At 37.4% G+C, this 26,628-nt stretch overlaps 1 protein-coding gene across 8 annotated transcripts in view; it reads right to left on the reverse strand.

Annotated features, from left to right (window-relative positions):
- The window catches only part of RUNDC3B (RUN domain containing 3B), a 149,480-nt gene extending 137,742 nt beyond the window's left edge, over positions 1–11,738 (reverse strand). For 3 of the 8 annotated variants that reach the window (XR_008296876.1, XR_008296875.1, XM_053218507.1), the window contains exon 1: positions 11,173–11,738. Coding sequence is in view for 6 of the 8 variants with exons in the window: in XM_053218507.1 (XP_053074482.1) it covers positions 11,173–11,294 (122 nt within the window). In the remaining 2 variants the exon portion in view is untranslated. The remainder of the gene's footprint in view (positions 1–11,172) is intronic. The other 5 variants (XM_027071811.2, XM_027071809.2, XM_027071812.2 and 2 more) reach the window with 3 other exon arrangements.
- Positions 11,739–26,628: the final 14,890 nt, after the last annotated feature.

The raw sequence follows: 26,628 nt of genomic DNA on the forward strand, positions 1-26,628 counted from the left end.
ACTCTTAGCTTTAGCTCAGGTCATGATCATGCCTTTCGTGAGTTCAAGCCTCACACTGGGCTCTGCGCTGGCAGCACAGAGTCTGCATGGGATTCTCCATCTCATCTCCCTCTGACCCTGCCCCATTTGCACTGTCTCTCACAATAAATAAATAAAATATAAAGTATTTAATACAGTTTCAACTTACACAAAAGTTATTAAATGTTAGCACACATCCCCTTTCTTTTTAGAGCAACAACGTTTCACTTAGTAACATCTAAGCATAGAAAAAAGGCAAGAATTGCAAGTGTTTGTATGTGAACTGAATTTTTAAAAAACTTAGCAGACAGTAATCATGGTTTATGAACACCAGAAATGCTAAGAAAATGAAGGTTCCCAGTTTCTGATTCTATGGCTCAAATATAAACACATATACCCATACATAATTTAGATTCAGTTCAGACACATCACAGACACTGAAGGAAGCACAACATAAGAGGAAATGCATAGGTTTTGATATATTTGGGTTTTAATTCTACCAATGTTAGGCTTAACCAAACATAAATCTGAGTGAAACAGACATTGCTTCAATTAAAGAATTTCCATGACTAGTCATAAATGCTCAATCTAATATTTTTCCTCCAAAAAGCATATTCTGCATGCATTAATGTATTTTCTTCATATGTTAAGCATAGATGTTTTGTGTTTTTTTAATTTATTAAAATTTTAACTGGTATTTTTAATATTAATTTTGAGACTACATCTGGAATACAACAGATGTGTTTTTTAACTATAAATACTAAGAGAAATTTAAAATTTCAAAATCAATTTTCAATTAATTTGAAAATTAAATTTGAATATATGGGAGATATTGTTATCCTCTTCTAAGGACAATCACCATCACTGTAGAAAATGGACAATGTCATTTTATTCAATGGAAAAAAATGTGTGCATTATGTACATTTTCTATCTTTTCAATAATACTTTTAAAATAGTATGCATTTTATATTTTTTTAACCTATTTTTGTGAAATAGCTTCTATACAATTGAAAATTAAAGTAGATTGCTTTGGTAAAGAAATACCAAAAAATATATTTGTTTACTTCAGCCTCACCGTTTTTACTATTATTTTTCAAACACTGGAAGAGATGAATTTTTATTTTTCCATTTCCTCATTAAATTTCAATTAGAGTGACTCCAAGCAAAAGAAAGCAAATTCTTCTGCTGACGCTATTAGATGTTTAAAATTCTACTATCATCAGAGATTAATCCTTCGGGTGACTTTCAAAAATTAAGTGATGATGATTCTTTAATTCGACCTTCACCCTTATTTTGGAAATGTCTATCCTATTATTTTTCATTAATTACAAATTACCTCATTTGATAAATATGCCTACTGTGTACTAAATGCTGGAAATAAACTAGATGCTGAATAAATTATTATTCCAGTACCTGAGAAATTCACATTCTAGTAAAAGACAAAAGATAATTAGGTTACAGCACAGTTGGTGCTATATTTATTTATATAACCTATTCCAGAAAGACTTAAGATTACTTATGGGGGCATATAAAATACCATCAGTTGGCTGCATAAATTAAAACTAGGAAGAAGATAAAAAACATGAGATTAGACTTCCAGTTCTAAGGAGGACAGAATAAATGGTGGTAGACCAGTGTCCCACAGAATACAGCTAGCAAAACTGGAGGGGAGGGGGAAGAATTACAGAAATCTTATGTTTGAAACCTGCAGAGAGTGGCTCCAACAATAAGAATTAGAGAGGCTAAGACTCCAAAAAGAGAAAGGCTCAAAAATCAATTGACTGCTATAGCTGCTTTTACCCAGAAACGTCTGCCAATTCTGAGTGTGGAGGGTCTGACTCCCAAAGAAGGCAGCTAGTGCGGAAAAGAAAAACCAGGAAAGCTTTTGGAAGAGACTTGGGAAGCCCTCTAACACGCTGTCATCAGGAGACTAAAATCCTAATCAAGAAGTCTCTGAAAAACAGAATAAAGCATTTGGTAGTTCCAGAAAACAAAATAATACTTTAGGACTACCAGAGAAAGGGTGCTGAAAAATACATCAAACCTAGGTTGAAAACCCTGGATGGTCAGAGGCAAATGAAAGGCTGAGCAAGACTTAACAGGGTTGGAATACAGCCTGGATTCAGCATAATTCCTGACTGGATGGTGATCAGCTACCATTCTATCTTCCAAAGGAAGATAACATCAGTAAGGAAAGTGGGCATTATCCTATACTACGAGCACTGGGCATTAGAATGTCCTTGGCCATGTTTTTTTCAAATGGATGAGTGGACTCCACCTGTTTACTCCGTGATCTTTTTCTACTCTGTTCTAATTAATACATTTGACATGATGGTTGGCAATAGGGTAAGTATAATGGCATTTAATGAACAATAAAAGTGCTAAAGAAAAATTTAATACATACTCTCTGGCATTCAATAAAAAAAAAACACCTAAATATGCCAAAAAATAAGACTGCATGACAAAGAGAGGAAGAGAGAAAACACAAAAAAAGAGACGCAAGACAATCCAAATATTCCAAATCAGTGATGAGAACTTTAAAATAACCATGATTAATATGACCTAGGGAATACAGGAAAAGATGGATATAGATAAAAAGATAGGCATTTCTATCAGAAGACTAGAGTTTATTAAAAAGGAATCAAATTAAAATTCTAGGACTATATGAAATTAAAAACTCATTTAATGAGTTAAACAGTAGATGAGAAACATCAGAAGACAAGATTAATGAAAAGAGAAGTCAATAGAAAATAAACAAACTGAAGCACAGAGAAAATGAAGAGAAAATACAGAAAAGGATATAAGGCAAGTGGAGCCGGGTAAAATTTATCATATATGTAATTGAAGGTTAAAAAGATATTAGCCAAGGGGCGCCCGGTGGCTCAGCTGGTTAAGTGTTCGACTTCAGCTCAGGTCATGATCTCGCGGTTCATGGGTTCCAGCCCTGCATCAGGAGCTGACAGCTCAGAGCCTGAAGCCTGCTTCAGATTCTATGTCTCCTTCTCTCTCTGCCCCTCCCCCACTCATGCAAGCGCATGCACGTGCACGCGCTCTCTCACTCTCAAAAATAAACATTTTAAAAAATTTACAAAAAAAAAAATTAGCCAAATCTTTCCAAACTTGATGGAAGATCAATGGCATGGGTAAATATGTTGGTAAACGCAAACGTGTATTGCCTGAATATCAAGTGTAAAATACAGTAATAAAAGAATCTTGTAGAATGTAAAATATATGTAGACTTAAAATGTCTCAGGATGAGAATGAATAAATGGCTCTAACACTACTGGAGAAGCAGTGAGAGTTAGATTTATATTTCACTGTAACAAATCAAGAGTAACTGCTAAAAGGATAGCAATCATATATATAGAAAATGAAAAAGAATATATGACTAACAAGTCCCTAGAAAAACTGGAATAGTGGAATAAATAAAAAATACTTTACTGACATATAAGAAGAAAAAAAGTAAACACAAAGAGTTAAATGGTAGCTATAAACCCAAATATAACAACATTAAATGTAAATAGACTAAATACTCCAAATAAAAGGTTGGATAAGAGGCAAAATTCAATTCTATCCTGCCTATGAGACACGTTATATTTAAGGACAAAAAGATTAAGGGGCACCTGTGTGGCTCAGTCAGTTAAACGTTGACTTCAGCTCAGGTCATGATCTCCTGGTTCATGAGTTCGAGCCCTACTTCAGGTTCTGTGCTCACAGCTCAGAGCCTGGAACCTGCTTTAGATTCTGTGTTTCCCTGTCTCTCTGCCTTTCTCCTGCTCATGCTCACTCTCTCGAAAATAAATAAACATTTAAATAAAAATGTTTAAGGACAAAAAGATTAAAAGTTAAGGGTGGAAAAACATACATCATACATACAAACATTGGCTGAAAGAAAGTTTTATCTAATAGCAGACAAAATAGACTTTCAGGCAGTAACAGTATTAAAGACATTTCATGATGACAAATAATCCAACCCCTAGGAAGAGATCACAACTCTTAATCTGCACATACCAACAAAATACTGTCAGCTAAAATGACACATTAAAAGAAGAAATAGACAAATGTACACTCAGAGACAGACTTTAACATACCTCTCAAAATCAGATAGACTAAGCATACAAAAACCAGTAAGGTTACAGAAAATAGGAATAACAAAATTAACATACTTAGATCTAACTAGCAAAAGTTTAAAAGCTTTCAGAATATGTTCTCCGCAGAGTAGAATTAAGTTGGAAATCAGTATCTGAAAATAATTAGAAAACCCTAAACTGTTGGAAAGATAAAAATTTTTTAAAATAATCCCTGAGTTGAAGAGGAAATCCCAACATAAATTAGAAAACATTTTAAACAAATTAATAATAAAGACACAAATTTCAAATCTTGTGAACAATCCCAAAGTAATGTCCAAGAAGGGCATCTGTATTTAAAAGGTATTTACTAGAAAAGAAAGGCTGAAAAACAGTAATCTAAAACCCCATCACAAGAAATTAGAAAAAGAACAAGAACTTAAATAAAGGGTAAGGAAAGAAATACTACAGACTTTTTTTAAGAATAAAAAATATTTTAAGAGGATATTTTAAAGGTCTTAGGAATAAATTTGGTAACACACATGAAGAACTCACTGAAGGCTGATTCAAGAAGTAAAAGGAAATCTGAATTCTACAGTGTCTATTAAATAAATTAAATCTGTTACTAAAAGACTTCCCACAAAAACAATTAGCAGTTCAAATTTCTTCCCTGGTGAATTCTTCCAAAAGTTTAAGAAAGAAATAATCTAATCTTACACAAATTCTTCTGCAGAGGAATATTTCCCAACTTGCTTTATAAGGTCAGATAATCTAAATGACAAAACTAAACAAGGACACTATAAGAACAATTACAGATAAATCTCTTCCATGAACATATACGCAAAAATCCCAAAAGAATATTAACTCATTAATATATATATTATTAATATATATGTTATATATATATTATATTAAATATATGTAAAAGCATATATTATATATATCATATATATATATAATATATATTAAAAAGTTAACAATATAGCACATGTTTTTATTCCAGAGTAGTTTAACCTCCAAAAGTCAATCAATATAATTTACCACATAAACCAAAAAAAGAGAAATTATGTTTATTTTGGTAGACAGAAAAACCATTTGATTGCAAATATCTGCTTCATGGTAAAATTGTTAATATTTTCTACAATAATGTGGTCCTAGGGAGTGCAGCAAAACAAGAAAACAAAGGTGTAAAAGTTGAAAAAGGAAGAAATAAAACAAGCAGATGACATGACTATATTCAAAATTTAAAAAAAGACTGCAGAAAATCTGTTAGAATAAGTAAACCTGGTTAAGATTACTAGATCACAAAACAAGTATTTTACAAGGTTGATTTTATGTCTATGCATCAGCGAGAAAAAAAGATTGAAAAAAATTTTAATGATTTGTTACAATATAAAAAATATAAACAAATAGGTTTAAAAAGAGATATTCAAAACTACCAACATGTTTGAGAAAAATTTAAGAATATTTAAATATATGAAGGGTAACGTTCTTTTTCTTGACCTGGGTATGAGTTACACTGTAGTGTTCTCTTTGCAAAAAATTCACTGAGCTATGTGCACTTTCTGTATACGGATTATAAATCAGTAATTATTTTTTTAATGTTTATTTATTTTGAGAGAGACAGCATGCACATGTGCAAGTAGGGGAGGGCGGAAAAGAGAAAAAGAGAGAGGGGGAGAGAGAGAGAAAAGAATCCCAAGCAGGCTCCATACTGTCAGGCACAGCCTCCATCCCACAAACCATGAGATCATGAGACCAGAAATCAAGAGTCGGAATCTTGGGGCACCTGGGTGGTTCAGTCAGTTAACTGTCCCACTCTAGATTTCAGCTCAGGTCATCATCTCACCGTTTGTGAATTACAGCCCCACATGGGGCTCTGCACTGATGGTGCAAGCTGTCCCTTGCTTGTCCCTCCCTCTCTCTGTCCCTCCCCTGCTTGGTCTCTCTCTCTCTCAAAATAAATAAAAATAAACTTAAAAAAAAAGGAGTCAGAATCAACCCACTGAGCCACCCAGGTGCCCCAGTAATAATTTATATGAAAAATGTGGAAACAAAGAACAGCTAAGAATAAGGCTAAATGCAATACTCCCATGTTCTACCTATCATTTAAAGCTTGGCTACAGATTTAATACTAAAATTTGTAAAGCTGTGTAAGAAAAGAGAAGTTGTCAGTTACACATTTGTGTCCAGTAGATATAAATACACCAACTGCCTAGAGATAGAATTCTTGGCACTAAAATAAGACCGATATTTCTCACAGAAATCTTTACAAAAAGAAGACACTTCTTGACATAATGATGTTCTTGACAACAATGTCAAGAAGACCTGTGAATGCTTCTTCTGATGACCCACAATATAGGCTAGCGGAATCTTACCAATACACAATTTTGTAAAAGCAACTGGTGAAAGGAGTGTGTGAACATACCCAACTGCTTTCTGATGATTTGGACCGACTCAGAGACAGATCTTTTAAACCTGTAAGACTGAATACAACAGTGGATAAGCGTCACATATTCTCCCCTGAGTATCTTATCTTTCAACTGAGCTTCTCAAATTTATCTATCAGCAGTGAAGTTACGATAAGCAGTGCAGGTAAATGTGTGGAGGACAGCTATTCTCTGTAAGTTGAGTATGAACACATTTTAGCTAGGGAAAGAGATAATAACCTTCTATGAATGCTGAGAAGCTTATCCAGGACCAATAGCTGAAAAGATTATCATGCTACTTCGGTTGTGAATACCTACTATCAGGGCTCTAACAATCCTTAGAAATGATACTGAACCTGCTCCAAGAGAATACAACTAAAAATGTTGATCAAAGACCAGACCCCAAGGTCTGCCACACATAGCATGACTAAAAGAGCTTTCACCAAAAATATAATCACTATAGCCAATGGATGAACAGTCTCATGAGGGATACTCAAGCCAATAGTAACAAGTAGAGTAAGTCACTGGATTTAAAGTTAAAGGATTATATTGCCAATGATACTCAGTAACATTTTACATATCTGCATTTTACCCACCAAGTTCAAGCATAGGAATAGACCTTTTTTCTGATTATTCATCAAGTAGAATGTGAAGTTCAGAGTGCTAAAGATCACTCACTTAACTAAGGCCTCTGGGTGCCTTTTTTTTTTTTTAACATATGATAAATTTACTTATCTGCTTTCCTAGATCACAACCAATTATAAGAAGCATGTGAGGATGGAAGCATAAAGGAAAGAGCTGCCAGAAACATGCAAAGTTGTAAGAAATAACAACTTGGTAGGAGGCGACAGCAGAATACAAAACCAGACAAAAAACTTGAAAGACAATCTTCAGGGGCCATGTAGCAAAAAGCTCTATGTATTTCAAGAGTCCCCAGGGCAGCCACTGCAGAGGGCATATTCACAGAAACAGATTCAGAGTGAAGTCTTTAATAAGGATTTTATTATTCTTTAGAGAGTCTTTTTAAAGAAGGTAGGGAAATGTGTCATCCATTTTTAAAAGCAGTTCACCCAAAATATTTTAAATATTGTTATTTATTATGGCTTAAATTTGAACACTTAAATTAAAAGCTTCAGTTATTCAGAAGACTACTCCACAATTAATGCTGAGTAGGGCACTCTAGCTAATGGGAGAATTTTAAGCTTAACTCAAACATTAATAACATGGAAAATATGAGCACCTCATTCCCTGACTACACTGGAAAAATAAGGCCCTACTGTTACTTGAAATAACTTTCAAATTATGAAGTAATATATTCACCTACAGACATCCAAGAATAACTATGTACATCTTATTAGAAGTACTTTAAATTTGATAACCATCATTTGTCTCCACTCATCACACTTTCTCCTTAAATCACTCGTTAATCCTCTCTCCTCACAAGACAGGAAAATTATGACTGTGTGAGGAGTTTCTCTTAAAGAATTGATGTAAAAGCTGAATATTATTTTAAAAGCGTTTATGCATATATATTTAAACTGTATACTGTAACAGCTTTCTCATAAAACAATATTAACCCACAGAAAGAGACTAGATTTAAATTCTCCTTGTCAACAGAAGTAAAATTAAAGGAATATGTAAGCTTTTCAGTAAAACATGAAGCTTAAAAATGACAGAAAAAATGACTAATGTACCTGATTTCCTATGGATGAAAGATGCAGGCTAAAAAAAGCCTATAAGACCTTAAAAAATTAATTTTTCAAAGTTCTAAATGGTAGAGAATATGCAGGGAAAATACTAGTTGGTACACAGAGCCAACATCAGTCTACGAATATTTTGGTGTTGAGTGTGGAATATTTAGAAGCCTCAAATGACCTACTTTCTCTCCACCACAATCTGTAAAAAGCATGATAAAATAGTACTTTCTTACTAAGTATCATACAAGTATTTTTAAGGCTGCAATACAATGTTCAATGGAACAAAAACAAGCGATGAAATAATTACATACACAATCACAATGTACTGCAATTTAATTCAGGTCTTGACTATCTTAACCTAACCAAATAACCCACTTCAAAAGTTTAACACCATAACAATATTGTTGTTGTATAAGGCTTTAAACCTAAAGAATTAGGAAGATACATAATAAGGTTTCAAAACTAAGCTGCGAATATGCATAACGTTTAAGGGTTAAGGAAAAAGCATTACTATATAAGTATTATAGATACAGTAGAATGATATGTGGTGGTAATGGGGGGGGAACCTTTGCTTTGGTTTGCTTTGTTAAACTGTTCACAAGTTTTCTAGAACATCAGTAGAGAAACAAAATGGAAGGCACAGTTCAAAATATTTTTCTTTAAAGAGAAAAATGCACATGCCTCATCTAGCTACCATAAAACCTATGTCTACCATTACCCTGCTCATATTTGGAGAAATTCAAAAGAAAAAAAATGAACACATTTGGCATCAAGACTATTATTAGTTTTAGGGCTGTTACTGAAGCTTACTAATGATCTAGTACAAGATTATTTTATATATGTGAAAACTAGAAAATGAGATGTTTGCATGGCTTGTTAAAGGACATACAACTAGTCAATGACAAGGTAAACTTAGAACTCAAACTCTAATCCAACTTCTTCCCAACTTAACTATCAAATCACCTCTAACTTGATAAATAAAAATTAAAAAATGAATTAAGAGACATGGGTGAGATTCTACAATATGGTAACTCTGAAAGGCAAAGAAACGCAAATGCATAAATATTGATTTGTTCATTTTGCTGAATTAGGGGCAGAGCTACTTAAAGCATACAAATGGCCTATAGTGACTTTTTTTCCCAAAAAGTAAAAGCCTTTTAGACAAAGCCTATCAAACAGATCCCATTACTATTGAGATGGATGTAATTTATATAAACTATCGCCTCTTCGGACATAAAGAACAACCTTAGCAGTAAATCCACATAAATACATGTTGAAAAACTGAAATGTATTTTAGCTACAATACTAAACTTACAAGTAAATTATAACTAAGGTCAGCACTGATATTCACAATCGAAAATAATTATGCAAATAAAATTAATGAAAATACAGCTAGCCCAAACAGCTGTCCACACAAATCAGTGTGATATAACTGAAATTTCTTATCCATAACTTAAAATGTTATTTAAATAAGGTTGAGATACAAGCCCTTTTTTCAGGCCTCAGCCTCTGATGGGGGAGATGAACATTAAATAACCTAAAATCGGCCATGACAAAAATGGAGAAGCAAAAGAAATAGTACCCACCACTGAATTTATTCATTCAATAAATACTTCCTGAGCATCAGATGCTATAGTAGGAAGGTTTTAAAAAAGTAAAAAAATATAATTGAGCAAAAAGCTCTCCTGTGAAATTTAACTCTGATGGAGCTTTTATAAAATACGCTACCCCAAGAAGCGCTGTATATGTTGGATCCTGCTTGAGATGATTGTCTTTTAGAAAAATAAAATAATCTCTAATGTAGATAAAATAAAACTAAGAAATCAGCCTTGCTTATTGTTCTGTTTTTCCCAACTTAAAAAAAAAGATTTATCTGGATTTAAATACATTTAAAACCTGTCTTCCTCAAAAGGTTGCATTCTAGACAGCACAAATGGTAAACTAAACCAATTCCACATTATAATATGGTTTACAGCTCTAAGTGCAGTAACAGCGAGGCAGGTCTTCCTGCTATATAGGCAAACATCTGTAACAGTCCAAATTAAAAACAAGTCGCTCAAAGTTATTGAATATAAGTCCTAGTATAAATATCTGTATCTGTATAATGCATAAGATGCCAGACACATGTTACACAGGAAGAAATATACAGACAGAAATTGCAAGGAAGGGAAAGGTGTGATCATTCCCTAATTCTTAGAGGATTACCGATAGTTGCTGCGGAGGTGTTTGGTGAAAAATCAGCTATTTCTGAATACTAGACTTATAGATACTAATTATTCCTTTTTATGTTTCTATATGTTCCAGAGTAAAGGAATACTACATTTACAATTAGAAAACATTGAAGGAGAGGCAGACGTGGAATAAATCATTGACATGAAGCCTCGGTATCTTCCACAGTCCCACTCTTAAAAACAACTGCAGAAACTGCACTAGCACTGCAATTCAAAAGTGGAGAGAGAAAACACACTCACACACACACACACACACTCAATACTGGTGGAATGAAATGACTGAATACATATGTAAACAAGCCAAAACAAAACCAAAATGCATTCCGATTTTGAGACAACACAGTAAATAATCACAGTGACGACGATTTTACCAAAAGCTAGTTGACAGCTTAATGTGCAGTAAATGAAAGAGCACTTCCTCCCTGCCCTCCTCTTTTACTCTGACACTAGCAGGCACATTCAAAACAAATCCTCCCCCAGCCCCGCCCCAAGCCTTCTCCTCGCTTGCTTCCAGTGCTGAAACTGACGGAAAGTCCCGGGCCTCAGCTGTGCCCAGACCCCGGCCCCTTTCAGGACGCTCGCGCCGGCGGACACACCCGGTGCGGCAGAGACTGGGGCTACAGCCCCGGGTCTGCGGGACCCCCAGGGAGCACGCGCGCTCGCCCGAAGCCCGAAGCCTGGGGCGCCGGCGGCCCCCTCCCCTCGCAGCGCTCTGCGGGCCGCGCCGTACCTGCACACGGTGATCAGGTTCCTCCTCTCCACCGCAGCATTGCGGGCGCTCAGGCTCTTCTTGCCGCCGCCGCCGCCCCCGCAGCGGCTCCCGCTCAGGCCCCCCAGGCTCCGGGAGGCCATGGCGGGCTGACCCCGGCGCCCCTTTTGTCTGGTGCTACCCTTCCTCTCCACCCCCACCCCTCCACACCTGCTCCGTAACGCTCTTGTTCGTTTTGCGACCGTGGGAGGACACTGTAGGGTCGTGGGAAAGAGCAGGGACCGACGGAGGATGTGGAAGACCGCGGGGTAACCGGTACCCGGGCACTGACGGCTCACGCTCCGCACCCAAGCCCAACACACACACACACTCACTCGCACACACGCGCGCACCTCCCCCGCCCTCGCGCGCGCCGCCGGCCTCGGGCGGCGCGTGCGGGGCGGCGTTGGGCGCTCCCCTGCTTCCTGAGGGACCTCGGCTGCCAGCACGCGCGCGTTCCCGCTGGCCCTCACGCCCTACCGCCCGCCTTCGGCCGCCACTCGCGCCCCAGCTGTGGCGGCCACGGTGAAGCCACGGACCTGGCGCGCGCAGCCCCGCCCGCCCTGCACCTATCAGACCAACGCAGTCCACCTGGAGCCAATCGCGGCACGCGAGGGGCGGGGCCGGCCGCGTGGCCTTTTTAATGCAGCGTGCTGAAGCACCTCCCCGGCGCGTGGGCAGCTGTCAAGACGCCGGGCTCGTGCTCGCAGCACGCGTGCCGCAGGCAGCCAGCACGCATCGGAGCGGCGTCGCAGTTTGCCCGGGGATTGTGGGATGCGGGGCGCTGGAGAGCCCCAGGCAGAATGCCGACCCTTGCAGAAAGCCCGGCTTTAACCACTAGGATCCCTAGCAGTTGATCTTTTTCCTGCCCTTAACCTCTTCTAAGGTCCTCGGTCCCGAAAAGGCAGCAGTCCGGTTGTCACACCCTACCTAGCACTTGACTCTCAGGAATGAAGCAGGGGTTTTTTTTGTCCTAATTTCTTCCCCTGGCCTGGAAAACAGAGACAAATAGCCCCAGGGAGGGAAAATGCCCGTGGAATATCCCTCTTGAGCGTCTCATGATGGGATTTCTTGACCGTCCACTCCACGTCGCTCCTACCCTAGACCCAGCATGTCCTGTAGCCAGGACTGACCACCCACATGAGAACCAGCGCGGTGCTAATGTGCGGTCTTGCCCCTTCCCGCTTCTCCTGGCCTGGGCAGCGATTCCGGGGTTGCGTGGGGAACAGTGAGTCTAGGGAGGGTTGGCCCTTGGCTCTTCTGGGCTGCTCCCTGAGAAGGGTACCGCTCTTGTCCGCGTGTTTGGAATCTAGCGCCCACTTTGCAAAACTTCACCCCCTGGCCTTACCAGCAGGAAGGTCTTGGCCTCTACCTGGTTCTCCCGTACTCACCTATGTGGCGGTCCATCTCCCTTGGCATCAATATGCTCAGATTTAGAGTGAAATCCGTTAATAACTACGGGCCTTGTGGAACCTTCCCTGAATAGAACAAGTACTCAATAAACGTTCATTAAATGTAACTTCAAGTTACATTTGGCATTATTTTGCTGAAATTTTACAATTTTAGTGTCCCCCAAATCCATATAACTTCCACCTTTAATTTTGAAGTTTCTGTCAAAGATGATTGTTATAGAATACATCGTTTAGTGTAAATGGATATCTGGCCTTCATGTATATTATACAAAGGAGGTATTGTTACTTTATGCCGAACACTTTAAAAAGAGTTTTGTATAATAAAACTGTAGATTACTAATATCTGAGTTTGTAAAAAAAAAAGTCTCTATAGATTAAGGCAAAGACAGCCCTTTCAGCTACTAACTCTAATCATAATAGAATAAAAATCTGTGTAGAAAAAAAATACTTGTCTTAACTAACTTACTGCAATAAACATTCACACATTAAAATTATAAAAAATAACTTAGACTTTAAACTTTATATTTCTAAAATAATAAAAGCAGGAGGGTTTTCTAGGTCAGTGCACTTGTCTCCAAACATTTCTTGTCTGCTCTCTGCCAACATGGAAGCTTTTAAGGAAGTTGCCATTCTAGAAGCTCTGACTTAACTTGTCCCCTCTTGCTAGACCAACGGTGAATTCAGAAGTAGCCATAAGGAAATAGATACACTAGCTATGCATGCAGTCATTGCAAAATATTTGCACTGGCAATGACAAACACTGCTCAAACTGATTTTTTTGTTGTTTAAAAACAAGTGAAAACTGCATAAGGAAAAGAGTGGAAAGCTACCAGTTATCAAGAAAATTCCTAGACCCCTATGCTGGTTTGTCCCACAGGAAGGAGAGGACACACAAGTCCTTAACATTTATCAAGAAGACAAAACTAAGTGGTTTTGTCAAATACTGGAAAGTGAGGTGTTGTTATTCTTAAAATTGGCTCTCTAGCTTCAAGTACATTTTCATATTGTTTGTACTACAAATTTTTACTTATAACTGAAGACTTACTAAAACTCCATCTTAGATGATCAGGTAATAAAGTTTCTTCAAACGCTACTTGTTCAGTGAATTCGGCTGACACAGGTATTTGCTGAAAGTATTTCTTGTTAAGAAAGAACTTTTTTTTTGTGTATGTACAACGAGTCATTAAACTGCCACATGGGGGCCTTATCTGATAATGCTTTTTCTTGATTATCCTGAGCAATGTGTCCTGGGCCTCATTCTTTCTTTACATGACTAATCTGGAAATAATTAATCAATTATATCTGCTACAAAATATAATACTACTATAAAGTCACATGAGTTTTTATACTGCTTCTTAAACTTTCATCAAAACCAGTTACAGTCTTTATTTTATTTATTTGAGCACTTGAACATAGGTTATTTAGAGATGTAAAAAGACTCACAATAAAAATAATGAAAAAAGCAAATGCCTAATTTAAAGTATAAAAATGCTGTTTGACACACACACACACACACACACACACACACACACACACACACAAACCAGCATCCATTCTTGATAAAAACCCTCAACAAAGTAGGGAATGATGGAACGTACCTCAACATCATAAAGCCCATATGCGAAAGACCCACAGCTAATATCCTCAGTGGGGAAAAACTGAGAGCTTTTCCCCTATAGTCAGGACCAAGACAGGGATGTTCACTTTCATCATTACTATTCAACATACTATTGGAAATCTTAGCCTCAGCAATCAGACAACAAAAAGGCATCCAAATCAGCAAGAAAGGAGTCAAACTTTCACTATTTGCAGACGACTTAATACTCTATGTAGAAAACCTGAAAGACTCCACCAAAAAATTTTTGGAATACATGAATTCAACAAAGTCCCAGGATTCAAAATCAATGTACAGAAATCTGTTGCCTTTCTATACACCAATAACAAAGCAGCAGAAAAAGAAATGAAGGAATCAGTCCCATTTACAAGTACACCAAAAACAATAACAAACTTAAGAATAAACCTAAACAAAGAGGTGAAAGATCTGTACTCTGAAAAACTATTGAACATTTATGAAAGAAATCGAAGAGGACACAAAGAAATGGGAAAAAATTTCCATACTCGTGGATTGGTTAGAAGAATAGACATTGTTAAAATGTCTATACTACCCAATGCATCCTACACATGTAATGCAATCCTGATCACCAGAATTTTTAACAAAACTAGAACAAACAATCCTAAAGTTTGTATGGAGCCACAAAAGACCCTGAATAGCCAAAACAATCCTGAAAAAGAAAAGCAAAGCAGGAGGCATCACAATTCCAGATTTCAAGCTATATTACAAAGCTGTAGTCATCTAGACAGTATGTACTGGCACAAAAATAGACACATAGATCAATGGAACAGAATAGAAAGCCCAGAAATGGCCCCACAACTATATGGTCAACTAATCTTTGACAAAGCAGGAAAGAATATCCAATGGAAAAAAGATAGTCTCCTCAGCAGAAGGTGTTGGGAAAACCAAACAGCAACATGCAGAAGAATGAGCCTGGACCACTTTCTTACACCATACACAAAAATAAATTTGAAATGGATGAAAGACCTAAATTTGAGACAAGAAACCATCAAAATCTAGAGGAGAACGTAGGCAGCAACCTCTTTGACCTCGACCATAGCAACTTGTTACTAGACACATTGTTGGAGGCAAGGGAAACCAAAACAAATATGAACAATTGGGACTTCATCAAGATAAAAAGCTTCTGCACAGAGAAGGAAATCATCAACAGAACTAAAAGACAACCTATGGAATGGGAGAAGATATTTACAAATGACATATCGGATAGACTAGTGTCCGAAATCTATAAAGAACTTATCAAAGTCAACACCCAAAAAACAAATAATCCAATGAAGAAATGGCAGAAGATGTGAATAGAATTTTTTCCAAAGAAGACAACCTGATGGCTAACAGACACATAACAAGATATTCAACATCATTTATCATCAGAGAAATACAAATCAAAACCATGATGAGATACCACCTCACACCTATCAGAATGGCTAAAATTAACAACACAGTAAACAACATATGTTGATAAGGCTGCAGAGAAAGGGGTACACTGTTGGTGGGAATGCAAACTGGTACAGCCACTCTGGAAAGTGTGGAGGTTCCTCAAAAAGTTAAAAATAAAACTATCCTACAAAGTATTTACCCAAAGGATACAAAAATATAGATTTGAAGGGGTACATGTACCCCAATGTTGATAGCAGCATTATCACCAATAGCCAAACTATGGAAACAACCCAAGTGTCCATAGACTGATGAATGGATAAAGAAGATGTGATATACAATGGAATATTACTCAGCCATCAAAAGAATGAACTCTTGCCATTTGCAACAATGTGGATGGATTTAGAGGGTATTATGCTAAGTGAAGTAAGTCAGAGAAAAACAAATATCATATGATTTCATTCATATGTGGAATTTAGGAAACAAAACAGGTGAACACAAGGAAAAAAAGAGAGAGGGAAGCAAACCATAATAGAGTCTTAGTGATAGATGACAAATTGAGGGTTGATGGAGGGAGGAGGGTGGTGGATGGGCTAAGTAGGTGATAGGTATTAAGGAGGGCACTTGTGATGAGCACTGGGTACTATATGTAAGTGATGAATCACTAAATTCTACTTCTAAAACCAGCATTACAATGTATGTTAACTACCTTGAATTTAAATAAAAATTTGGAAGAAAAAAAAGTATGAGAATGCTGTAGAACTGAATGGTCAGACCATACTTATTCACCATTTTCCCAACCTCCTCTTTCTCCCCATTAAGAAAGACAATAGTACAACTGTAGCATACAAAACACCCTCAAATTTAAAATGCTATGAGCAGGAAAGATTATCAAACCATTGTTTATTTTAATTTCAAAGAAGAAGTGGACTTTCTAAGCATGCCCAGACACAGCAATCATAAAGAAAAGATTGATAAATTGTAAGACACAAAATTTTTAAAACATCCCCCAAACAAGAGAGGGGATGTGAAGACAAAAGCAGAGGGTAGAGAGGAAAGAAGACAGTACACTGCTGGCTTTGAGGATAGAGGAAGGGGGACAGGAGCCCAAGGGAGCACAGGAGACCTCTGGATGCTGGAAAAGCAGTCCTCATATACAAATGCACTGGGTAGCAGTGGAGACCCATGGGCCCAATCAGGCTTGGAGGCAACAATGCAGAGAAAATTCTGCAGATGCAGGCCTTGGACACAAACTCCTTCCTGCTAGCATACTCCTGTGGAGGCTTCAGCCATGTAGGAGGAGCAGCTACTTTTCATTCTCATAAAGCTTTGCTATGAATGGAGCATGTTGAGGGGACAAAGGGCCACCCCAAAGTGGAAAACACCGAAAAAGTTAAAGTCCTTTGACAGAACAGGCCAAAGGCAGACCAGGTCTTCTTTCTCCTCAGAAAACGTCAGAGAAAGTGTGGCTATCCACAGTTGTCTCAGAGTTTCCATATCCTGCTCAGGAATTCCTGCAATAAAACAGAGTCTACTTTCACACATGGCTTATGAGACTCAGTCTCATCCATCTATGGTCTCTGTACTGTTTTCATTTGTCCCACAAGCCAGTCCTCAAAAATATTTATTGAACGAATCCAATAAATGAGCAAATGCAAAGTGGATAGACAAGTAAAAAGAACCAAATGTTGTCACAAAATATCACCGTTTTTCTTAGCATGAAGGTGCAGAGCTGGCGGTGAGATGGATATTGGAAAAGATCCCTTGTTCTTTTAATCTCCCTAGGAAGGACCTGAATAAACATATCCCTCCCTGCAGTCAGGCATCCTGGCAGGTGTCCTTGCGCCCAGAATAGAAAGGTGTGGCTGAGCTCTGTTGCTGCTGCTGTAATTGGTATGCAGGCAAATGCTCCCAGCTCCCAGCACTGCTCCCAGCACATTAGAAATCTGAGGGGGTGGGTGCTAATAACTCATAATCAGTGTTGGATTTGCCAACAGCCAAGAGAAAAATGAACCTTTAATTGAGGGAGATTTGGCATCAATCAATGATGTGACTTTAGTCAGGCAAAACTGACAAATTACTGACTCAGCCATCCAACTGTGAGAATGATTCTCTACTGGGGTGAAGGATGCAAAATGTGGATAAATGGCCTATCTTTACCCACCCCAGGACCGTAACTCACTGTGAAAAAAAATCGTCTATATTCATTTTTAAATTTTCCTGAGTTTCTTTTTTAAGTTATGTTTTGGCAGAGCTTATTTTGTAAACTCCAAGCCCCTTTACAGAAGCATTGTGTTTCATTTTATGCTGATGGTCATTTCCAAGTGTCAACTGAATAGAATTCAATTAGCAGATATCCAGCCAGAGAGCTGAAGAAGGAGCTCGAAGTAACAATAGCAGGCCTGAGAATTCTTTCAGGATGGTGGTGATGGGTCAGCAAGGTTTTGGATCTTCTTGAATTTTCATATAAACAGAGCTACTAAGCAGCCAAACCAAGAAACCCGGCTGTGGACAACATTTACCACAAAACTAGGTGATGAGATATTCCTATGAACCCCAAATGCAAACAAGCTGGGATAAACCACCAAGAGCAGCAAGCCCTGGGCTCTCTCCAGCAGCTGTGAGAAAGCACAGGGAAGCCACAGGGCAGCTATAGACCTAGAACAGGAAAATCCAATATAGCCAATAGGTAGGTGGGAGCACTTACAGGCCTACGGGGAAACCATGCAGGTACTGGGAGGTGCTTTGCCCAATCCAGTCAGGGAGTGGGAGGGATCTGCAGTCAGCTGTGAGCTATAAACTTTCCAAACTGACCAACCAGGGCTCCCCTCCAGGACAAGACCCCACATGAGAGGAAACTGCTGGGAGTGGAATAAAAACTGAGCAGGATTGGTGCTTTAGACGGACAGCTGGCCCACAAAAGCAGGTAAAAATTAAGCAGCAGACACTGTGCTGATGACCCTCCCTCCTACCAGCTGCAGACAACCAGGCTGGCTCTCTATTGCTCTGGGCTCATTACTTGTCTGCCCTATCTGGACACAGTTCTGCAACTCAACACTTGTCATTCTTTCAGACACAGTTTTGTATTCACCATCCCAGTTCATCATAATTTTCCTCAATTACTCCCAGTTCTGCCCATTAGAGTTAATAAAGAAGTCTCCTTCCTCTTCCATATGATGGGTTTCAAATATTTAACAACAGCTACACAGGCCCTCTAAAAGCATCTTTCTTTCAGGCCAAACATCTCTAGTTTCTTCAAAAGCTCCTTCTGGAATATGGCTTCCAGAATCCTGTCCTAGCCCCCTGCCTCTGGGCTTATTGAAGTTCAATTCATGGTTCATGCCAATCCTGGAACAAAAAAGCTTGTATTTAAATTCAGGAAGCTCCACCTCCCGGCTAGTCTATTACCCAGTCTGGGCCTCAGTTTTCTCATCTGTAATATGGGGATAATGTTACATTATATATTTATATTGAGAGTCAGTGAGATAATAAATATAGCGACTGTGAGAACTCTAGAGCATGGACAAAATATACATAACTGTTTGGGCACAATTTCTCAAAGTTGTACTATCACTGGTACTCCAACTTGTATTTCTATAAAGAGATCATTCTGGAAGTGATCTGTTGTGAAGAGGATGTGATGGGGCTCTTTTCCCTTATTCTAGTCTCTAAGTTTTTATTAATACAGTTTGGGTTACATGAACTTGGAAGGCATATCACACTGTTGGTCCTCACTGAGTTGGCAGTAAGCTGAGCAAGAGCCACTCTATTGACTCTAGGTTTCTTAATTGTCTTAGACAAGGTCATAGTCATGTTACACAGCATTTTAATGAAGAGAGCTGCTGTCAGCCCCATATAGAGGACCTCTAATGATGAATTAGACCAGTCCATCATTCTTCCCCCGTCTTGGTCCTAAGGTATATTTTTTTCTGGAGGAGGGAATATACAGAAATCTCTGCACCTTTCTCATTTAAAAACATTTCTAAAAATCCATGAAGAAGTTTATCCATAAACAAAGCCAAAGAAAAATGACAGACTAAGAAAACATACTTGAAATTAATATCATGGACAAAATGTTCATTTCCTTTATATACACAGTACTCCTGCAGATCAGTAAGCATTGTTTCAGTGGAACAATGAAGGTGGAAGCCAAATGAAGGTGGGGAGAGAGAGGGGAGTGGTACAGGGTAATATTAAATAGAGGGATATTGGTATTTTATCCCTATTGTTGTGTTGTTGCCTTTCACCAAAGTAACCTGAGCACATTTTAAAGTTGACAGAATGAATCCACTAGGAAGGAAAGGTTAGTAATAGAGAGAAAAAAAGTGATCAGAAAAGAGAATGCAGAAAAGCAGTGGGATCCAAGGCACAGATGAATGGATTGAGCTTTGGTCAGAGGCACTAATTTGCAGTTATAACCAGAGAAAATGGTGGGAGTGTCCATGTAGATGTTAAGTAGTTTTGAACTTTTATTATTAGAAAGTCCAGGAGGTTCCCGTCTCATAGCTTCTGTGTTACCCACAAAATGAAAGATTCAAATAGTCCTTTCAAATAGTATGTAGTAGTAGAACAAATTCACTAATGAAACTTAGGACTCCTGGTCAGTGTTTGAGGATCCATTTGAATTTGGTAATGGTGAACTCACATTGAGATATATCCACCCTATCGAGTGACTTTCTTTGCCATTATTATTGTCTTATTCATCTCAGGCTGCCATAATGAAATAACATAGTCTTGGTGGCTTTAAACAATGGAGATTTATTTTCTCAGTTCTAGATGCTGGGAACTCCAAAATCAAGGTGCCAGTCAATTTGGTTCCCGGTGAGAACTCTCTTTCTAGCTTATAGGTGGCTGCCATCTTCCTGTGTGCTCACATGACCTCTTCTTCGTATACAGAGGGTGCGGTTGGGGAGTGGGAGAGAGAGAGAGCAAGCTCTCTGGTGTCTTTTCTTAGAAGGGCACTAACCCCATCATTAGCACCTGCCCTAATGACCTTACCTAGCCCTAATTACGTCCAAAGGCTCCATATCTAAATATTATCTCGCTGAGGGTTAGGACCTCAATGTATGGATTTGGGGAGAAACAAAAGCATTCAGTTGAGAACAGCTGGACTGCTGGCATGCAGGTGATGAGAAAGACATTGATTTCAAGCAGGACTGAGATTTTATGGGGTAAAAGGAAAAGACAGAAGCACAAGGACGTTTGTATTAATAAGAGTATGACTCTAATGTACTTTAAATTTGATATAGAGGGAATGAAGAAAGAAGATAAGGAAGTGATTAGCTGAGGTAGAGAAGAAGGACCAAAGAACTGGCTGGTCTGTTGAGTTCAAAGAATAGTCATAATGGATATAGTTAAACAAGCAAACTAGGAGAGAAGATTGGAGATTGTTGTCAGAGTAGAGGAGTGGATGGGTAGGTCTGGTGATGAAAGCAGGTAAGAAAAATTTAGAAGTCAGAGTATTGAATGGCCATTTATGTTGTTATGAAGTCACCCAGCATTGTGACAGGATTTAGAATACACAGTAGCTGTTGTGTTATCTTACCTCCAATAATACAGGGGGAATAAGTGGGAGACTAATACATGACACTATTGTCAAATTACCTAAACCTCAGGACTGAGAGCGAATTTTTTTGGTTTGCTTGCTTTTTACAAGACAGTGGAGAAATAATGGTTTAGAAGTGGCAATAGAAACCAGTCAGGCATACTTCTGGCTCTAAGTTATAAAAGGGATGAAAATATTTAAAAACAAAACAAAACTAAACAAAACAAAAATCTGTTTGAGAGTACAAAGGAAGCAGAGTCCTCAGGGGAGATCCAGGCTTCCGTTGAGGAAAGAGGGTGGAGATACGAAAGAGCAAAAATTGAGAGGTCATCATGGAGGGGGTGGCAGATAAGGTCAAGATCAAAGACATGTAAAACGTTGGTACAATAGGGCATGGATGGTGAGACTGGCATTACAGGCTTTGTTGAAGAGTCCCTTGACAGATGTCACAAATTTTTTTTTAAGGCTTACTTAATGGCTGATCAAAACAAGGTGCATTTGGTCTTACAGTTTCTTTGAGGAGGGTAACATGGGCTCTTAGTTCAGAGGGCTTTTTTCTTTTTCTTTTGAAGCGGGTGTTAACAAAAAATTACAGACTCCAGACATTGCTTGAACTACATCAATTAATCTTCAGAGCCATTCTGTAGTAGGATATAGTCTCCCACTTACAAACAAGGAAACAGAGACTTGGAGAGGTTAAGTAACTTGCAGAAAATAACACAATAAATTGGAGAACCAAAATTAAAAGCTTCATTTATTAGAGGCAAATGGATCTATTAGATCCATTCTTTTTTTTTTTTTTTCATTTTGTCGTCCTTTTTTTTTTTTCCACAAAAGTATACATGACACACAAAGTCACATTAGTTTCAGGTGTACAATACAGTGATTCCTTAAGTTTATACATTAGGCTGTGCTCACCACAAATGGAGTTACCATCTGTCACCATGCAACCCTATTACAATATCATTGACTATATTCTCTATGGTGTACCTTTCTTATTCATTCCATAACTGGAAGCCTGTATCTCCCATTCCCCTTCGCCCATTTTGCCTATTCTCTCACCCTTTTTCCCTCTGGCAACCATCTGTTTGTTTTTTATATTTATGGGGCTGTTTCTGCTTTTGTTCATTTGTTCTGTTTTTTAGATTCCACATATAAGTGAAATCATATGGTATTTATCTTTCTCTGTCTGACCTGTTTCACTTAGCATAATACTCTCTAGGTCCATCCATGTTGTCACAAATGGCAAGATCTCATTCTTTTTTATGGCTAATATTCCATTCTCTTTATATGTATACCACATCTTCTTTTTCCATTTATTAACACTTCAGTTGCTTCCATATCTTGGCTATTGAAAATAATGCTGCAGTAAACATAAGGGTGCATCTACCTTTTTGAATTAGTGATTTCACTTCCTTTCATAGGTAAATACCCAGTAGTGGACTTATTAGTGCATATGGTATTTCTGTTTTTAATTTTTTGAGGAACCTCCATACTGTTTTTACTAGATTCATTCTTTTTCCTAACATGTTTGCCACCTAGTTCCAGATGAAGCTTAAACACAAAACCTCTGCTTTGCACACATAGTGCTTAAGAATCAGGAAGAGTTGTATACAGTGACCAGTTGCATCACGTCTCCAGAGTCAAAAGCGGCAGTCCTCAAGCTTTCATAATGCTTTATAAGAAAAGTGGGATGGGGGAGCCTGGGTGGCTCAGTCGGTTGAGCATCCGACTTCAGCTCAGGTCACGGTCTCAGGGCTCCTGAGTTCAAGCCCCGCGTTGGGCACTGTGCTGACAGCTCAGAGCCTGGAGCCTGCTTCTGCTTCTGTGTCTCCCTCTCTCTCTGCCCCTAACCCACTCGCATTCTGTCTCTGTCTCTCCCAAAAATAAATAAACATTAAAAGAAAAATTTAAAAGAAAAGTGGGATGAATTTCTTCATTGGAACTAGCAAGAAAGTCACCTGATCAATTTAGAGCATGGAGCAGTCTTTCCATTTCCCTCCTCCATCTTACCTTTCTCTTTGCACTAGAGCCTTAGCCTCATCTTGTACCAGATTGAATTGTTTTACACCAAAGAGAATGTTTTCAGCATTCTCCAGCACATTAACTTCATTTTTCACCCACTCCCCTCCTCCTCTATGGTTCTAATAAATACCATCAACATTTTTCAATGTCACCTTAATGTTGATAAAAACTCTTCTGAAACACCATAATAACAAAATAATATTCCATGGTATACTGGTATCGTAATGTATTCAATCAACCCCACATTTATTGAACTTCCAGCATTTTTCCAATTATGTTATTATATACAGCATTAGCATTGCTAATCTGCATATCCATGATTACTGCTTTAAGAGAAATTGTTGCATACATTTTTTGACTCAGAAAGTATTGTTGAGTCAAAAAATATGAAATATTTTAATGGACACAAATTAAACTTTTCTCTAGAGATGTCTTACCAATTTACATTCCTACTAACAGTATGTAAGAGTGTTTTCTTATACCCTTGCTCATTCTGGGAGCTATCGTTCTTTTTGATATTGTTTCATAAAATAAGCAAAGAGCATTATCACATTTATACTTTAATTTTTGAATTAGTAGTAAAATTGCACATTAATTTCATGTGCTTATTGGTCACATATATTTTGTGTTTGGGTTTTGCCTATTTGAGTCCTTTGCTTAATATTTTCTAAGGAACATCAGTCTTTTTTATAATGACTTATCATTTGGTCTACTGTATGGATAGCAACTACTTTTTCTAGTTTGCTGTTGCCTCTTTTAGGGTGCCTGTAAAGTTATTATAGAGAGAGACATTGAAATGTTCCATATAAATGAAATTCATCCATCTTTTTCTTTACTGGATTTTCCTTTGGTGATTTTAGAAAAGCCTTTGCCACTTCCAAGGTTATACAGATATTTCATAGTTGCTGGTTTCTATCAGAAATTGTTCATCTATTGTTCTCATTTAAAAACATATTTCTGTAGAAATTTACATGCACTATGGCTAAAGGAGAACAGATACCATGTCATTGTGTTTAGCATCTTGTACATCTCTGTTAGTATTCAGTGAATACTTTTTGAATGAAAAAAAATATCTATATGGAATACATGAAGATGTGAAATTAGGATATACCTTTATTTTTTCCAAATGATTAGCCGTTTGTCCAATTCTGCATATTAAATGATCCATCTTTTCCCTACTGATTTGAAATATTAAATTTATCATGTAATAATTTTTAAATAGTAATTTGCACTTGCAATAAAGGTTTGTGTTACTGATAATAAATCCACAGAGACAACTAACATAAATATTTCACAGCAACTTTTTTCAAGATATATCTCCAGGAATACAGTTGAGATATATGTACTTAATTTTACTCAGAAGGATTCATGCTACATACAGTTGGTATATATTTTCACCACCTGTCACTATTTGTTTGTGTTTGTTTATAATGTTTTCTTCCTTTCAAATATTGTGTATCTTTTGCAGTCAAATTTACATATCTTCATTTTGCAGTGCTGAGTTTTCATGCTTAGAAAAGCTTTCTGTTATGCTTAGATTATTAAAATGTTTACCTAACTTTTGTGGGATGTTTATTTTCCCTTTTTTTTTTTTTTTTGCATTTGTGTTTGATAACCACAGAATTTAGCTGTAGGAATCAATTGGTGTAAAAGCCTAACTTTTCCAAATGGCCAATAGTTATCCAATAGTGATATTAAAAATGCATTATTTTCCACTTATATGAAATACTATCTTCATTAGGTACTAAATATTTGTATATTTTTGAGTCCATTGTTAGATCTCCTATTCTGATCCATTGATTTATCATTTGTGCACTGGTGATGCCAAAATTGAATAAGCAATGAAGCCTTACAATTCTTTTTTTTTTTCAGACACAATTATTTTATTATATCTCACAGTTTCACAGTTTATGGGTCATGATTTCAGGCAGGGCTCAGCTGGGAGATACTTGAGCTTCATGTGATTTTGATGGCGGTCACTCATTGGTGTCAGCTGGCAGCCAGGCTGGTCTGAGGGTCCTAGGATGTCATCACTTGAATGATTGGCTCCCCGGGACAGCTGGGGGCTGGGCTGCACTGGACACTTCTCCCTTACTATGTAGTCTCAGGACCTTTCCATGTGGTCTCTCTAGCAGAGGGGCTGGTCTGCTACCCAGCTGTAAGAGACAGACTGTGGTTTTTTTTTTTTTTTATTTTTATTATTATTATTATTTTTTTGCCTTACAATTCTTTTAAATACATAGTAGCAGTAATATCTTTTAATTATTCCCTTTCAGAATGTTCTTGGGTAATTTTGGAATGCCTATTCTTTCACATAAACATAGAATCATTTTAGTAAGTTATCAGAAAGACTGAATTGTCCACGATGAAGTCAGTAGGTTACATTTTTGGATCTTGGAAAAATAATTCTAAATTTTATCTGTTGGCATAAACATGCAAATGTAGCCAAGTAACAGAGAAGGCTTGCTTTATCAGATATTAAAATACTGAAGTATGTAAAAACATAAGATAAAATAGCAAAACACTCGCTCAAAAACAGAAAGATCAATAGTGAGGTTAGTGTAGTAACAGAAATCTCTTTACATCAGGAATTTTTTTTAATGGCTTAAAATATGTGAATACCAATTTTACAAATTCTACAAAGTAATTTTCTATAAGTTATATTGGGCAAAATATTCAAATGTAAGCTCTTAAAAATAATCATCTGGGGGGATATTTTGGCAAAAGCTAAACATCAGTGAGAAATGGGTTACTCACAAACTTCTGAATAAGATTTTAAGCCATGATGTCACGGTTGTAAAAAAATATCTTGCTTTAATCCTTCCTGAAGATAGACTGAATGAGACTTTTTCTCCTTAAAACAATTTTCAAGAAAATTCTTCCTGAGAGATCCTTAAAGTCAAGAAAATTAGAATACACTTTAGTACCAGTTTACTATACCCACAACTGAATTTTGCTATTGCATGCTTAAAATATATCAAAATAACAATGATAGTAATGATTGCCCCTCTGAATTTTCAGGATCAATTTAATCATATATATTTGTGTATTTGTTTAGGTATATACTAATTTATGACCATTAAGTTCTGTGTGTGGTGTTCAAAAATTGTGTCTTTCAAGTAATAAACCTAGCCAAGTATATTTACCTATGTCAGCCAATGAAACTAAACAAGGAAAAGAAGAATTCTAAGGTCATCATTCAATTCTTTACCAAGCTTATGTTTAATTTATTGTGGTTCATATAATTGATCTTGAAAATGAGGTTAATATCTTGTCAGATATTGGTTGGCAGAGTTTGGGATCTAATGCTTAACAGTTATATTATTTTGCTATTGTTATACAATCACCACAAACTTAGTGGCTTAAAAATACCCATTTATTAACTCACTGTTCCATAGGTTAGACGTCTGGTACAATGTGACAGAGCGCTCTGCTCTGGATCTCATAAGGTG

Source organism: Acinonyx jubatus, chromosome A2, assembly GCF_027475565.1.
Source record: "Acinonyx jubatus isolate Ajub_Pintada_27869175 chromosome A2, VMU_Ajub_asm_v1.0, whole genome shotgun sequence".
NCBI classification, from domain to species: Eukaryota; Metazoa; Chordata; class Mammalia; order Carnivora; family Felidae; genus Acinonyx; species Acinonyx jubatus.